The 14,885-nt window shown below is 38.6% G+C and overlaps 1 protein-coding gene across 2 annotated transcripts; it reads left to right on the plus strand.

Annotated features, from left to right (window-relative positions):
- The first annotated feature begins 8,015 nt into the window (after positions 1-8,015).
- On the plus strand, positions 8,016-12,575 carry aqp4 (aquaporin 4). 2 transcript variants are annotated; one of them, XM_051953713.1, is made up of 5 exons: positions 8,016-8,150; positions 8,771-9,188; positions 9,272-9,436; positions 10,108-10,188; positions 11,439-12,575. In XM_051953713.1, exons 1-5 carry the CDS (start codon positions 8,059-8,061, stop codon positions 11,688-11,690), a joined length of 1,008 nt encoding a protein of 335 aa, XP_051809673.1. In that variant the 5' UTR covers positions 8,016-8,058; the 3' UTR covers positions 11,691-12,575. The 2 variants fall into 2 exon arrangements, with proteins under 2 accessions (XP_051809673.1, XP_022058260.1); XM_022202568.2 differs by having other exon boundaries at positions 8,044-8,304.
- The last annotated feature ends 2,310 nt before the right edge of the window (positions 12,576-14,885 follow it).

Consider the following 14,885-nt stretch of genomic DNA (forward strand, 5'->3'; position numbering starts at 1 on the left):
CCACTGCAGCAAATGTGATTACGCATGGATTTTCCAATTAAGGTTAATTGCTTGAACAAGATTATGTAGAAAGCTGGGAACACCACAGATTTTTCAGTTTTGCTCTGGGTTGTTTAACGTAATGGGAAGGAACTGCTAAAACAAGTAAGAAACTAGATTGCGATACTCAAGAAAGATAAAAGATGCTACACATGATGGTATTTATAAAAATGTAAGTATTGCAGGGGTTCTGTAAATTGTTGTTTCATTTGTCTTTTTTTAATCACATAGTTAACATGTGGTGGGATTATCAATTCTTGGAAGAATTCTATTATCTCTGAATATGCTACTATTAGGTAATATATTCATGTTTTGCAGATGATACACTGTTCAACTCTTTAATTGTCTCAAGGGAAAAAACTATTGTCACTGATGTGACACACTAGATGTCACACAACCTTTTTTCAGTTAAATTCTGACAAAAATCACGCTCTTTCCATCGGCTCTGAACCATGAAGTCCAGTCACTGCTTGGTCTTTTCATCTCAAACACCACCCGCGCTGCTAGGAACCTGAGTGTCGTTTCTGACTGTGAGCTAAGCTTTAGACAAAACACACACAAAAGCAATGACACAAACACTCTTCTACAAATTCAGGAATATTTCCGAGATCAGAGCGATGTTGTCTTTTAGCAACAGAGAGAAAGTTATTCAGGCTTTTGTTTTCTCCTGCCTGGGCTCTTGTATCGCCTTGTTTACCTGCTTCAGTGCCTGAGATGTGGCTCAGCTTCAGACTGTGCAGAACTGTGCAGTCAGACTTCTGACAAAAAAGCAAACATTCTTTGCACATCACCGCAGTTTCAGCCTCCCTCCACTGGTTAACAATTTCTTTTCAGAATACATTTCAAAATTCCACTCATGGCTTACATTTCTTTACATGGCCAGGCATCAGAGACAGCAGCAAACTTTTAATTCCTTACTATCCAAAGAAGGGCTCTCAGGTCTGCTGGGTTCAGCCTGTTAGCAGTTCCAGAGTCCAGGCTGAGGCCAAAGGTGATCCAGTGTTTTCTGTGCTCAGCTTTAGAACAGTCTTCCAGTTAGTAATCGATCTGTTGGTGCTGTTTCTGCTTTTAAAGTCTGCCTTACGACACATTTTTTTTAGACTGACAACAAGCCTAATTGTTTGCGTGCGTACAGCCCTGACTGGTACTTGGCTGTTGTTTATTTTGTCCTTTTAACATTTGCCGTTTTTCATGCTGTTTATGGAAACACTTTGTTGTAATGCTAACTATCATTATTATTACAAGAGTATCAGTAGGCTGAACATAAATTGAAACATTGTGAATGTGTGCGTCGGATATAAAGAAAGTGCCATGCCATGACACCAGAAGGCACAGTGGCCTTTCTCAAAAGAGTATGAATAACACAATGCACTACTTTCTGCTTTAACTCGCCTTGCTTTGAAAAGCAGAGCACCAAGTTTATTTGTGGAAACTGGAGTTCTAATAGCTGCTCAGATAGGGTTAAGGACATTGCATGAAGACAAGAGGAAAGATCTATGGATGTTGTCCAAATAGAAAGCCATGACTCACAAAATAATCTGCAATGCAAGATTTAACTTATCAGAGAACATGAAGTGAATCCTGATAAATACTGGCGACTCATTATTTGGTTAAATGAAATCAAAATAAATTAGTTTTAATGAGATGAGGTTCAGTATGTTTAGTATGAGTTTGGCCTGGGCTACCACACTGACTGCATGGTGTCGACCGTTAAACATGGTGATGGGGGTGTGCTGATAAGGGGCTGTACGAGTACAAAAAGTGTAAGAGAGATGATATTTATAGCAGACACTAATGCAGGACCATACATTTCGAATGAAAAGATTACTACTGGTCTCAGGAGAGGATATTTTTTATGACAGTGATCCCAAACAATCATCAGTCACACAAGAATTTTTAAGAAGAAAAAAATTAAAACTATAACCTGGCCAAGTATGTCCTTTTTGTAATCCAATCGAACACCTTTGGGGCATTTTAAAGTGGAAGGCAGAGCAATAAAACCCCTCCAGCAAAGAGCCAGTTGCCAATTTTACTTACACTTTGTAAATCCATCATGTGAAGAGCTCCCAAAATGAGTCTAAAAAACAGAGCATTACCTTTATATAAGCATTCAAATCTCCCCTCTTTACAAATTCACAATTGAAACTAAGCAGCCAAATCTTGAGGACAGTTTCTTAATCAAACAGAACTCATATTGTATCAACAAACATTAATTGACTCAACTGTAATTTAAACACATGCAAATCTGTGAAGAATTAAGGCAAGCTTTTAATTAGTAAAGAAGGGACTCCTCTGATGTGTGTGACGCCTGGAGGAACTATTGAAACAGGATCCAGGAAAAGAACTGCACATGATACGGAGTAACTGTTTTAAACGATTTATGTAGCTCATTAATATTCAAGTGTGTATAGTGCGCAGATTTAAATTTCAATGTACAACCAGCAAGCCTAGTGGCCATATTTACCATTGTAAATAAAACTGTATGCATGCATAATTGTCAAATTATGCATATGGTGACTTTTTTTGTTTTCATTAATGAAATAAAGAAATCCTTCAGCAGAAGAAATCACTCATGTAGTTTTGTTTTTGACGGGACCAGCAGGAGGACATTTACTGCCATGAGTGAGAGTGATGACTGATGTACCTTCCTCTTTTGTCTTAGAGTCTTTCCTTGGACTCTTTCCATCCAAATTGAGACTGTCAATTCACCTCTAGGCGACACATATTTCCTCCTTGTAATTTATCACGGGATGGATCACGTTACTGTACGCAGTTGTTTGCAGTATGCATCCATGGTATCTCTGCAGCACCTCCATATGTTGAAATTCAAGAAGCCAACGTCTGTCACCTTCATGCCCATCCCAAAGAGAGTAGGTGAAGCATCCAGAGCAAAGGTTAAGTATTAGCCAACCTTTATGTGTGCAGCACAACAAATAAGTCATCTATTTATTATTAAGAGGGTTTGCACATGTTGATGCACACGTGTGCTCTGAGCATGTGGCTGAATGCAACTATTACCACAGAGAGGACATGCGTAGGTCACCACATATTACTGAGGTCAATGTATTCCACCTCTTACTTTAAACTCAAGCAATACTGCAGCTCAGTGATGAATACTGCAGTTAAGAAATAAAGCAAGAAGGAAAGAAAGAAATGCAAAGGAAAAATATGTCTCATTGAAAAATGTAAGACATATTTTCCCTTTGCTTTCTTTCTTTGTTATCTCAAAATCACCTTTGTTTTCCTCTTGACCTTCGTGTTCCTTGATGGGGAACAGAACTATTGTGTCGGCCTGAAGTAGCATGAAGGCAAATATTAACACATGAAATATATTAACACATAAAAACTCCAGGGTATGTCCTTTTAGATCAAGGTCACTCTCATAGTCATTGCACGCACCATTAAGCTGGGCCTTACAGAATGACGCTGTTACATTTGTTGCTATCGTAAATCATTGTTCATGTGCAGTCAGGGGTCCCTGACTATTCTCTCTGAATGTATTTCCCAAGTCTGACCAGCATCACCAATGTAACCAGGACAGATTCTCATTTTTTGGAGCCTGATTTTTGATTTTAAGTGAGCCATTTTTTTTGCTGAATGACAGTATAATTAATGATTTCCCATTTCATTTTTCACTTAATGATCTTGCTGTTTGATGTTCAGTTTTCACAGCAGCCAGCCCTAAATCCATATCTTAATCAAAGCCACATATTTGAACTGATGGAGCTGTGTTCATTGTCTGACAATCTTTTTTAGTTAAATGTGGTGCTTTGTACCCACCTGTGGTGCTACCATGGGTTGTAATTTCCTCAACAACTACCAAATGTCACATTGTTAGGCAGGTGCAGAGAGAGTATTATGAAAAAAAGAAATCAAAAAGGACAGCTTGACATCTTACAGGACATTTTTTTTAAAAGGATAGTCAATTATTTCAACATAAAACAGTAATTTTTTTCTGGAAGAATGCAAGAAATATTTTATTTTGATCAATTACACACTCATTTGAATTACTATTTGGATTTATGGCCAAACTGTTTGTTTTCTTGGCATTTTTAATGCCTTTTGGAGAGGTTATTTAGAATATGGGCTCTCAGCAAAAGGTAAAAAAGAAAGTATAAGTGGCTACAATGTCACTGGTACCACTTTTGATAGCAATAACAATCAGTCCATAGACAATCATAGCATATCATGTATTTAAAACAATAAACATACAGCTTGTCCACTGGTTGTCCAGTAATGTCTTTTATTACCTCAGTATTGTTTAGTCAGTGTTTGTGCAAACACACATTCACAAATAAGTTCGTCAAATCTCTGTCATTTGTTAAGAAAAAACAAACACTGAATCTATTCTTTATGATGCACACCAAAGTCACAATGGTTCACCGAATACATGGTGTGCGCTTCACCACAATGACTTTGGTGGTTCTTGCTTCTTGCCCACTTTAGATTTCCCTATGAACTATACTACATCTATTTTTAATGAACCCGCAGATATTGCTTAGAGTTTTTATTCATTTCTAATAAGAAGGAAAAGCTGCAGCACAATGCCACGACACATCTGTGCATCTATGGAGCTACTATTTCAACTATTTTTTTCAGAGTGTCAATGTTGATGTTGTTTAAATCTCTTTACAAACTTTGTGCTGCCTACATTTTGTTATCATCAAAGTGGTGAGAATCTTGTTCAGCTGAACAGTGAACATGAATGAAGATATGGTGATTAATTCGGGGGATTTCAGTTCATTATGTTGATATGCATTGAAGAAAGATTAATGGAATTTAACATGCTCTGTGACAAACATCGTCAAATTTCACTTTTTCTGTCTATTTAACTGATGGAAACTAGCAAATTCATTTTAAAAACATGTCCTTTAATAATGTGAATGAAATTAATTATTCACTCATTTAACTATCCCAGTTATGTAGTTTCATGTCAGGTCAATCTCACCCTAAACAAATATATTGGATGAAACTATCAGATATAAACAAGAAGAAAGAGATTTTTTTTCACATTACAATGTTACAGTGAGCATCCAGCAGGCATCCTACAAGTCCCTGTAGATTTGATCACAACAAAGATAATTTGTTTTTCTTTCCATTCAAACCAAATAGACCATATTTCCTTCCGGATTGTTATCACTGAAGCAATGAAGGAATGTGTTTTGCGTGTGTGTGTTGAGCAAACAGTTCAATATTTTATCCAGATAAGACAGAAATGTGGAATTTGCTTTAGCCTTTGTTAAAACAGAAATTTATGGTTTTAGGGGCTGTTGCACATAATCTAAGCCTGATGGCTTGCATATCTGTATAAACACAAGCTAGTAAACTGGTCCTTTTTTTGACGCTGATCCTTAAAGCCCGCCTGTTACACAATGACAAGAGTCTTGTCTTGTTTCAACAATGAGGTGACTTTCAAAAGGGCAAAAAAAAAAAGGCACCCTTGTTTTCTCTACTTTATTAACCGGCCCTTGTCAACAGGACTAATTGACGGAAGTAAAGCATTTGATAATATTTTGCTCTTGTGTGTGTGTGTGTGAGAGCGAGAGTTGTGTAATATATATTTTTCAGTGGTGTGAGAAGATACAGCAGTATGGCCATGATTTTTTATAACATTGCATTGTATTTAAGTCCAGCTTTCGAAGTTGCATTGTAACTTTATTAGTGGCAAAAAGTAACTGAAGTAGGAAAGGTTGTCAGTTGTCATTTTGCAGGATCCCTTTCAGATGCTTATTTTATGATAGATATTATTGCATTGCTTTTGTTGAAACATTAGCATAAAAGTAGCATTTTAATGTTGCTGCTGTTTGTGTTTTTACTACTATAACAATAGATCATAACCTAGAAGATGATGATCTTGATGATATATTTTGTATAAAGACATTTCATTTGTGAAATAACAGATAAATAACAAAGTAAATGTATCACATTGTCTATACAAAGTATTAATCCACCGTGGAAGTTTCCCCTTTTATCATAGTCAATTTAATTTGTCTTTTTTGGCAAAAATGTCCAAAAAAATATTCTTTCATGTCAAAGTGAAAACCTATTCCAGCAAAGCAATTTTCAGTTCAATTCAATTTTATCTATATAGCACCAATTACAATTCAAATTGACTCGAGATGCTTTACAGAACCCATATTTCTGAACCCCAAGAGCAAGCCCTAAAGTGACAGTGGCAAGAAAAAACTCTCTTGTAACGAGAAGAAACCTTGAACAGAACATGGCTCATATGGGGAGACCCATCTGCCACTGGCTGGTGGATTTTAAAAGATAAAATAAAGTGACAGTATAAGTACTCAACTCCTTCAAATGAGTATTTAGTAGATCCTCGTTTGGCCAAAATTACAGCACTGAGCCGGTGTGAAGAGGTCCTAATGAGTCTTTTAAAGTTGAATACTGCAGTTGTACCCAATTCTTCTTTGCAAAACTGCTCAAACTCTGTCAGGTTACGTGGGGATCATGAGTGAACAGCCCTTTTCAAGTCCAGCCACAAATTCCCAATTGAATTGAGGTCTGGTCTCTGACTTTGCCACTATAGAGCATTCATCTTGTTGTCGTGAAACCATTTCAGAAGCTTCAGGTTATTGTCTTGCTGGAAAACCAATCTTCTCCCAAGTCACTTTTCTCTTGCAGGTTGCATCAGGTTGTCGCCTGAATTTCCTTGTACTTTGCTACTTTCATATGACCATCTACAAACATTTCATAGCCTGCTGTCAAGAAAGCATCCCCACATCACAATGCTGTCACCACCATGTTTCACAGCAGGGATAGTGTGTTTGTGAGGATTTGCAGTATTTGGTGTCCCAAACATAGCATCTTGTCTGATGGCCAAAAAGCTCAGTTTTGGTCTCATCAGACCAAAGAATCTTTTCCCATTTGACCTCACAGTCTCTAGCATGCCTTCTAGTGAGCTCTAGTCACCATTTATTATGAGCTGTATTCAACAATGACTTTCATTTGCCACTCTTGAATAAAGATTTGAATGGTGAAGGCATAAAGCAAAAGTTGTTGTACAGTTATTTCCATCTCAGTTGTTGAAGTTTGTAACTCCTTCAGAGGAGTCATAGGTGTCTTGATGGCCTCACTCACTGGTCTCTTTCTTGCATAGACGCTCAGATTTTAAGAACGGCCTGCTCGAGGTAGATTAATGCAAATTCCATATACTTGTCATTTTAATGCTAAATTTTAACTGTACTCTGAGGAATATTCAGTGACTTGGATATTTTTTTTTCATTTCCACTGCTTGAATTACGTTTTTCAATAACCTTTTCACAGAGGTGCTTAGAGTGTTCTTTTGACTTCATGGTGCAGTTAAAACCAGGAGTACTGATTCACCAGGGACTGTACCTTCCAGATACAAGTGTCTTATAGAACAATCACTCGAGATATATTCACAGAACTCAAATGGTCTTTGTTACTCTAACTATGAAACTTCTAGCACCAACTGGCTTTACCTGTGTTAAAATAAGTTAGTCACTTTAAAGGGAGTAAATACATCCCTAATTTTACATTTTATATTATCTGGTTGACATTGCTTGTAACAATAAGTTTTTATTTCATCATGAAGGAGAATTTTCACATAATGATTTATCAAAAAGCCCAATGAAATAAAGTTCAAGTACTCATATTATTGAATATTTGATTTATTGTATTCCATATTACAATAATATTACTACAACATCTGCACAGTAACATTCTGAAGTTCCTTTAACATGACCATAACTTTTTGTTGTTTTAGAATTTTTTGAACAGGAAAAGTTGATCAATGCATTTTTCATGGATAAACTTTTAATTTAATGCATATTTATTTTTCAAAGCCTTTTGTAAATATTGTGTTCACTACAGCACATTATTTAATCTCCAATGTGACTAAGATGCTGAGACTGAGTCATTGCAGTTACACTCTGTGCAACGCAGCTACTGTTTGCACAGCAAAGCAAATCTCTGACTCCTCCCCCTGAGCAGGCTGTTTAATTCCTGTGAGGGGATGCTCGGGTAGTAGCCCAATAAAGCGGCTGGATGCAATCCCAGGGCATAATGTGTGGCTCATGTTCGTCTGACAGACCTGCTCGCTGCTCCACTCCTGCACTCACGCAACCTGCTGCTCTTCTGTAAGTACTGCAGGTCAGAGCCTTTTCAACTTGTACAGTAGATGTGATGAAGGGAGACATGTCTCTGCTGATTGAGTGAATCACCAGGACTTATGAATGAAAACAAATCACACACAGCGGGGACAGACAGAGAGAGAACACCTAATTGTTTTTGGTAAGTTTTAGCTTGTCATCTAGTGAAATTTAAAAAAAATGTTATTGATGCAAGTTTGTTGTTCTGGAGATATGTTGAAAAAATGCAATGCTATTTACTTTTATTTTCAGCATTTTTCTAAATGTACAGTAACTCTGATTCTAATTAGTGTGAATCATGTTCTATTTAGCACTAATTGTCAAAAGATGTACATTCCACTCTATCCTAGTTAAAACCCAATGAGTGGCAGCAATTAAGTGTTGTATGCTTTGACTGTAAGTGATAATTTGCCCTTATACACAATGTTTAAAGAATGCTCTCTTTGGCATTTTGTCATGGAAAGTCACTGGCTTAAATCCCTAGTGGAGTTATAAATGTTTTGCCCAGAGGCAGCTATTCTGATAGGGTTCAGTACATTTCCAGCCACATGCACACACCAGGAATACATAAGTAGGCTAATCATTTTTCTCATTATTCTTTTTGCCAGGAGGTGCCTGTCCTGGTGTAACTGTCAGAGCATAATGGTGGCATTTAAAGGGATCTGGACCAAGGACTTCTGGAGGGCTGTGTCTGGAGAATACCTGGCCACTCTCATCTTTGTCCTTCTCGGCCTGGGCTCCACCATCAACTGGGCTGCAGGGGAGGAGAAGCCTCCTCCAGCCGACCTAGTCCTTATCTCGCTGTGCTTTGGCCTCAGCATTGCCACTATGGTGCAATGTTTTGGCCACATCAGTGGTGGACACATTAACCCCGCCGTCACTGCAGCTATGGTTGTGACTAGAAAGCTGAGTTTGGCAAAGGCTGTGTTCTATGTGGTGGCTCAGTGCCTGGGAGCTATTACTGGAGCTGGGATTCTCTACATAGTCACACCTGCTGCTGTTAGAGGGTCTCTCGGTGTGACCACGGTAAGAGCGGTTCATTTTTAATTGTACGTATGATAAATACGGGATGAATTTTATGTTTAACAGATTTTGTTTTGGTTTCTAAGGTGAACTCCAACATCTCATTAGGACATGGCCTTCTTGTGGAACTCCTTATCACATTCGAGCTGGTCTTCACCGTCTTCGCCACCTGCGACCCCAAACGTACAGACCTCGGTGGCTCTGCAGGCCTGGCCATTGGCTTTGCTGTAGCTATAGGCCACTTATTCGCAGTAAGTAGCTTCCAGTAAGTTGCATAAATGATAGATACAATAAAGGAGTCAGGGTAACTAATTAGATTCCATAAAAACAGTGATGTATTCACAGGAAATTTACATTCAGACAGTTACATGAAAATTTAACTACAATAGAAGAGCCTCAGAAATCTTCTGCGACACGGTCTACAAATCAGCCAAGTCCTCAGTGAACCCCATCGAAACACAGCTTTAAAGATTAATCTGACGATCATATTACAGTCAACATCCCACACTAAAGAAATGTAGAACAAGACCGGATCCAAGAGCGAGCTTCTTTAGCTGAGCAAGAGCAGGTGCATCAGGCATCTATTCCGCAATGTGTGATATTGTACGCTGTCTCAGTGATTCACACCCACGTGCACATCTTTTTTGGAGGCTGCCATCGCATGGCAACCAATCTCTGGGGGCTTCCTGAACCCTGCAGAGCAAATGAATGCACGGGGAAAAAGATGTTATCTCTCTCACTGCTCAACTGATTTCTCCCTTGGTCTATTTAGCAAATGCATACATACATATATAACAGCTTATATAAGATAGATTCTTTCAGTTAAGGCATATTATGTAAGTCAAAAAAAGACAGCACTATGCTATACAAGTGTGATCTTTCTTCCCTTGAACTAAAAACAATGTCATTGTTTGTCTTTTAGATTCCCTATACAGGAGCTAGCATGAACCCTGCTCGTTCCTTTGGGCCTGCAATGGTCACGCTTAACTTCGAGAGCCACTGGGTAAGAGCTGCTCCCCTAAGAGGATCATTTCAGAAGTTTGGATGGGTAAAATAGAGCCCACTTACTCCTGATAGGCGCTGAACCATATCTGTATGAAGATTCGCACCTGAGCTAAATAGAGGAGCTCACTGGTTGGCTAGGTGTCATGTCAACATGTCCTGAAATAATTTGAAGGATTAGTTAGTGGTTATTTTAACATCTGCAATGTCACATTTTCAGCATGATTAACATGCAACACCAAGTGTGAACTACAGACAAAAACCAAAGGTATGAGCTCAATACAGGCAAAAAAACAAAGTGAGATAGCTTAAATCCTCATTAAAAACTTTATATGACCCATGAATTTGTGAATCATTCCAACGAATGAATCACAAATTTACAGAGTGTTCACCTCAAGCGACATAATGAGATGTCACTGAAAAAGGTGTAAAATAACATTAGCTCTGAATTTTTGTGTGTATCCAGGCAATTATTTCCACTAAGCTATTTGCAGACAGCATGGAGTCGTTTGTGTGTGTCTGTGTGTGTGTGTGTGTGTGTGTGTGTGTGTGTGTGTGTGTGTGTGTGTGTGTGTGTGTGTGTGTGTGTGTGTGTGTGTGTGTGTGTGTGTGTGCGTGCACTGAGGGATGTGATGAGTGGGTCCTGTCAGTACACTGTAAATTACTTTAAGCAGGCTCAGTTTGAAAATATATCTTCCCCTGTTGCCTTAAAACAGTGAATTAACTCAACCTGGACTGAATAATTTGTTGTTTTATGAGATTTTGAAATGTCAAATTAACTGAATTCAGTAAACTCAATATATTAAGCTGAAAAATCATGTCTTTATTTACTCTGACTAATGCTGCAAACAGGTTTGCTTTCCATTTTCTCAAATCAAGTTATTAATTTAACATAAAAGGCAGTCTGCTCATAAAGTCATGGTGCTTTAAAACAAACAGATATATTTAGTCAGTTTATTTAACTCTCAGCAATGCAATCATTTAACTTCTGAGAAAAAATATTCAAGTCAGAACTCGTGCCAAAATCAGAACAAGAAATAGTGTTAGTCATTAGTTGATATAATTTACTTCACTGATTTCCTGCATGATGTTTTACAGTGTAACTCTCTCACAGCCTCTGACACCAGATTCAGAAGTGTCTTCTCTTGGTTGCAAATGCTTGATACTGCAGACTGTTAGCTTACCAGGCTCTAATTAGACACAGATTAGCCAGCTGACTAATTAACATGCTTGTCTTGCTGGTTGTTGTAGGTGTACTGGGTGGGACCCATTCTAGGGGGCATCCTGGCTGCTGGCTTGTATGAGTACCTGTACTGTCCTGACCCTGAGATAAAAGAGAGGCTGAAACAAGTCTTTAAGAAGGACACATCAGGAAAATACAGGGAGGTGGAGAGTGATGACATTGCCATCAAGCCAGGCTCCATCCACACCATCGATCTGGAGAAAGCTGAGAAAAAAGATCATTTCCACGACTCGACAGGAGAAGTGTTGTCCTCTGTATGACTATCACGTGCACTGGAGATGGAGACCAATTTGTAGAGCGGAATGACAATCAAACTCCGGAGTGTTCATCCTGAGCCCCTACAAAGACTTTGTCCTCCAAGCAGAATACGATTTCTGTCCATGACACAATGTTGTTGTGTTCATTTAGTTGTCATAAAGTTAGCCTGGTATTATGGCTCAATCTTCCTAACATCTGCAGCCTGTTCAATACTCTTCCTGAGGCCCACCCTGAATGATTTTGTGGCAGTGTTGGCATGCAGCACGCATTGCACACTGCAGAATGACAGCACAAAATACATTGTGTTAAGGAAATATGTGTAGGGTCAACCAATTATGTGGGGTCATCACGCTGAATTGGAGAAGCGAAGAAGAAAATGCACCCTTGTTATTTTTGGATTAGTGTCACATTTGGTCCATGTATCTTATATGTAATAAAAGGGGAGATTTTCCTTGTGATCATTAAGCACATTACAGATCACAAGCAATTTAAGACAGCTCTGACAAGCTTTATAATCAGAGATGTGTTGCAGGGCTCTCTATTTTCAGTGCATTAGTCGGGGAAACAACTGGTTCATCTTAATGGAAACTGTGTTTTTTTAAAAGCTCTATCTCCATTTTCTGGTGTTTATAACGTTGGTTGCTTTATATTTTCCTATTTCAGAAAAATGTGATACTTTGTCGGTTTTATTTTATAGATCTAGATTCTTGTAACACATCTTATGTCTTTGTATGATTTCTTTTCTATTATACTTCAGCATTTAATTTATTGATGGGATATATATGGATTATCTGTGTTTGTGGTTTTCAGTTCTTGTGCTCATAAACTACAAGTGCAACAAGATGTAAAAGATATTGTAATAATAAAGTTTTTTCTAATTATTCTAATGGTGTCTTTTATTTTTATTGTCTGTATTGATGTCTTGAAACATTTAAACAGAGAAGCTGATCAAGTTCAATGCAACTTCTAGATATTTATACGAATTGCAGCGATGATATCTATATGGTCTTCCACTTGAGTCACTAGTAGTAGGTGCTGGGGACTGAGGAGAGAAGATCGGTGATGCATTGGCCCATCTACTTTTGGATTATGTCTCCCTATGGCCAGATAAATGTCCATAGTGTGTGTTCCTCGTGAGTTAAGTTGCTGAGAATAGCTCCACGCAATCTCATTCCATCAACGGAGGCCTCAAAAATGGTCCCACTTTGTGATAGGAAACAGAGGTGATCTGTTATGTCCACACTTCCTTTGCTAAAAGAACAGGTGCTAGTCAATCTTTCTTTTTTGCTATGCAGAAGGTACGATCAGCCCCAATCATCCTGACGCATCCATTGAGGCTGTTTACATGGTGCAACTATATTGCATTTGCAAGGTTTGAATACCAGTATAATTCAGACCCTAAATCAAAATTGTTTTTACTCCCACTTGCACCAACTCCCCACAGTCACTGTCTTGATGCAGTTTTTAGATGTGACAACAGCATCACCTACTGGCCACAATATGAATCGCCTCCTGTGTAATAATGCTCCCACTTGTATTTCTCCAGGGGAGGGCAGCCATGAGCCTTGAATATGCAGGTTACACTGCAGATGGAGGGACACAAGTCAGTTTTATTGAGAAGTCTAAGCTGCGATTCGTCTGAAAATGATCCAGGCCATTATTTCGGAGCTGCACAGGAGGATTAAGTGCTGCATAGCTTCATAACAGCAATCCAGCTGTCAAACAGGAGCCAAAGCAAGTTTATAGGAAATTACCTTTTTTTTGTCAGGCTTCATATTCTTAACACTTTTGCAATTTTCTGGAAGTACTTTGGGGGCATGCTGGGATGCTTATTCTCACTCAGACTGCCTTAACTGAACTGCATTCTCAATATTTTTCTGCACTCAAGAATAAACTGTTAAACTGTTGCTGTTAATGAGTGCAGTTCTTACCTGAGTTGAAAATGGACAGCGCTGACTTTCCCAGCAGCCTCATCCTTTACCTGCAGGCACGCTGCCTGTATCCCTTAAGGCTTCAGTGGCTTGAGGCCAGCTCTCTCCTGGCTCCCCTTAATCATCTTTATAGCCCAAATAAACGAGTGCATAAATCTGATGTTTCATGCATTGAATATTTCCTCTTGGGACCGATGATGGGGAATGGGTTCACTTGGTTTTGATTTATCAGGCCCCTACTCATCTGAAGATTAAATAGAGGAAGACAGGTGAGGATAGCAATCCCCGTTGGAATGGAAATTTTGTTTTCCTTATGAATTTCATATTGGTGATGGGGAGTAAAATGTTTTAAATAAAGTATTTACTGCGGTGTGCATGCAGGGCTGAACATTGATGAAATGTGCCTTGATGGTTTTCACACTCTTACATGAATTAGAGAAAGCCGTGCCAATCAAATCGTGAGATTTCATTAGACAAATGCACCCTCTCTGTGTTGACAAACTTCCAAAAGGTCGATGCAGGCTCCTCAATTAGCAAAAGCAAATACAAAGTGACAGCAAATAATAGACCAACCATTTTTCAGCTGCCTGTTTGTTAACATCTTGAATGGCTTATGAGCAAGATGTTGAACAGAAAGCTGATAACGCATGGATGGGCCTCAAAGTCGCTGCCTCCATAATTCATTAATTTACATTCACAGTCATTGCAAATACCAACAATAGCTATATGATTGGAATATTGTAAGAAGCAGAGACTCATTTGCACACCATACAGATGCCAGCAAAGTATATCTCATAGTGCATCTCACGCTTATCTAATTAAGAACAGGCAGCTTTCTCGCGACTTGAACACTCGGATTCTCAATTCCCAGCATACAACAGAAAGGGCAAAAGATAAAACACACACCTTAAAGATCATTAGCAATTAATATTTGGGGATTCATGAAGAAAAACAGCGTTAAACACTTGTTTAATAATTCATACTATAAACAAGAAAGTCTCCCACTTCCTTAATAATTTAGACGTAAGCTAATGTTGATTTATTCAGGAAGGTCTCTGCCACCAGCACTGCCTGGAGTGCCCAAATTTGAATTAAAGTAGGACAGTAGCAGGCGAGTCTGTAATAACATTTGTATAATTTTATTATTGCTCTGGGCTCAGTTCATTTCCTCCTCCAGTAGCTGCGTGAAATTGTTTGATTCTGGAAACTGCCTTGAGTCTGCGGCTCTGGGGTTGGAGGGTGGTACAGGAACAGGAAGGCATGCGA

This window comes from Acanthochromis polyacanthus, chromosome 9, assembly GCF_021347895.1.
Source record: "Acanthochromis polyacanthus isolate Apoly-LR-REF ecotype Palm Island chromosome 9, KAUST_Apoly_ChrSc, whole genome shotgun sequence".
Taxonomy (NCBI): Eukaryota; Metazoa; Chordata; class Actinopteri; family Pomacentridae; genus Acanthochromis; species Acanthochromis polyacanthus.

Bases quoted from the DNA above. Each gene is read 5' to 3' on its own strand.
- aqp4 (XM_051953713.1), top strand. From the start codon at position 8,059: ATGCAATCCCAGGGCATAATGTGTGGCTCATGTTCGTCTGACAGACCT. The intron at 8,151-8,770 runs GTAAGTACTGCA...TCTTTTTGCCAG, and splicing joins ACGCAACCTGCTGCTCTTCT to GAGGTGCCTGTCCTGGTGTA. The intron at 9,437-10,107 runs GTAAGTAGCTTC...TTTGTCTTTTAG, and splicing joins CTATAGGCCACTTATTCGCA to ATTCCCTATACAGGAGCTAG.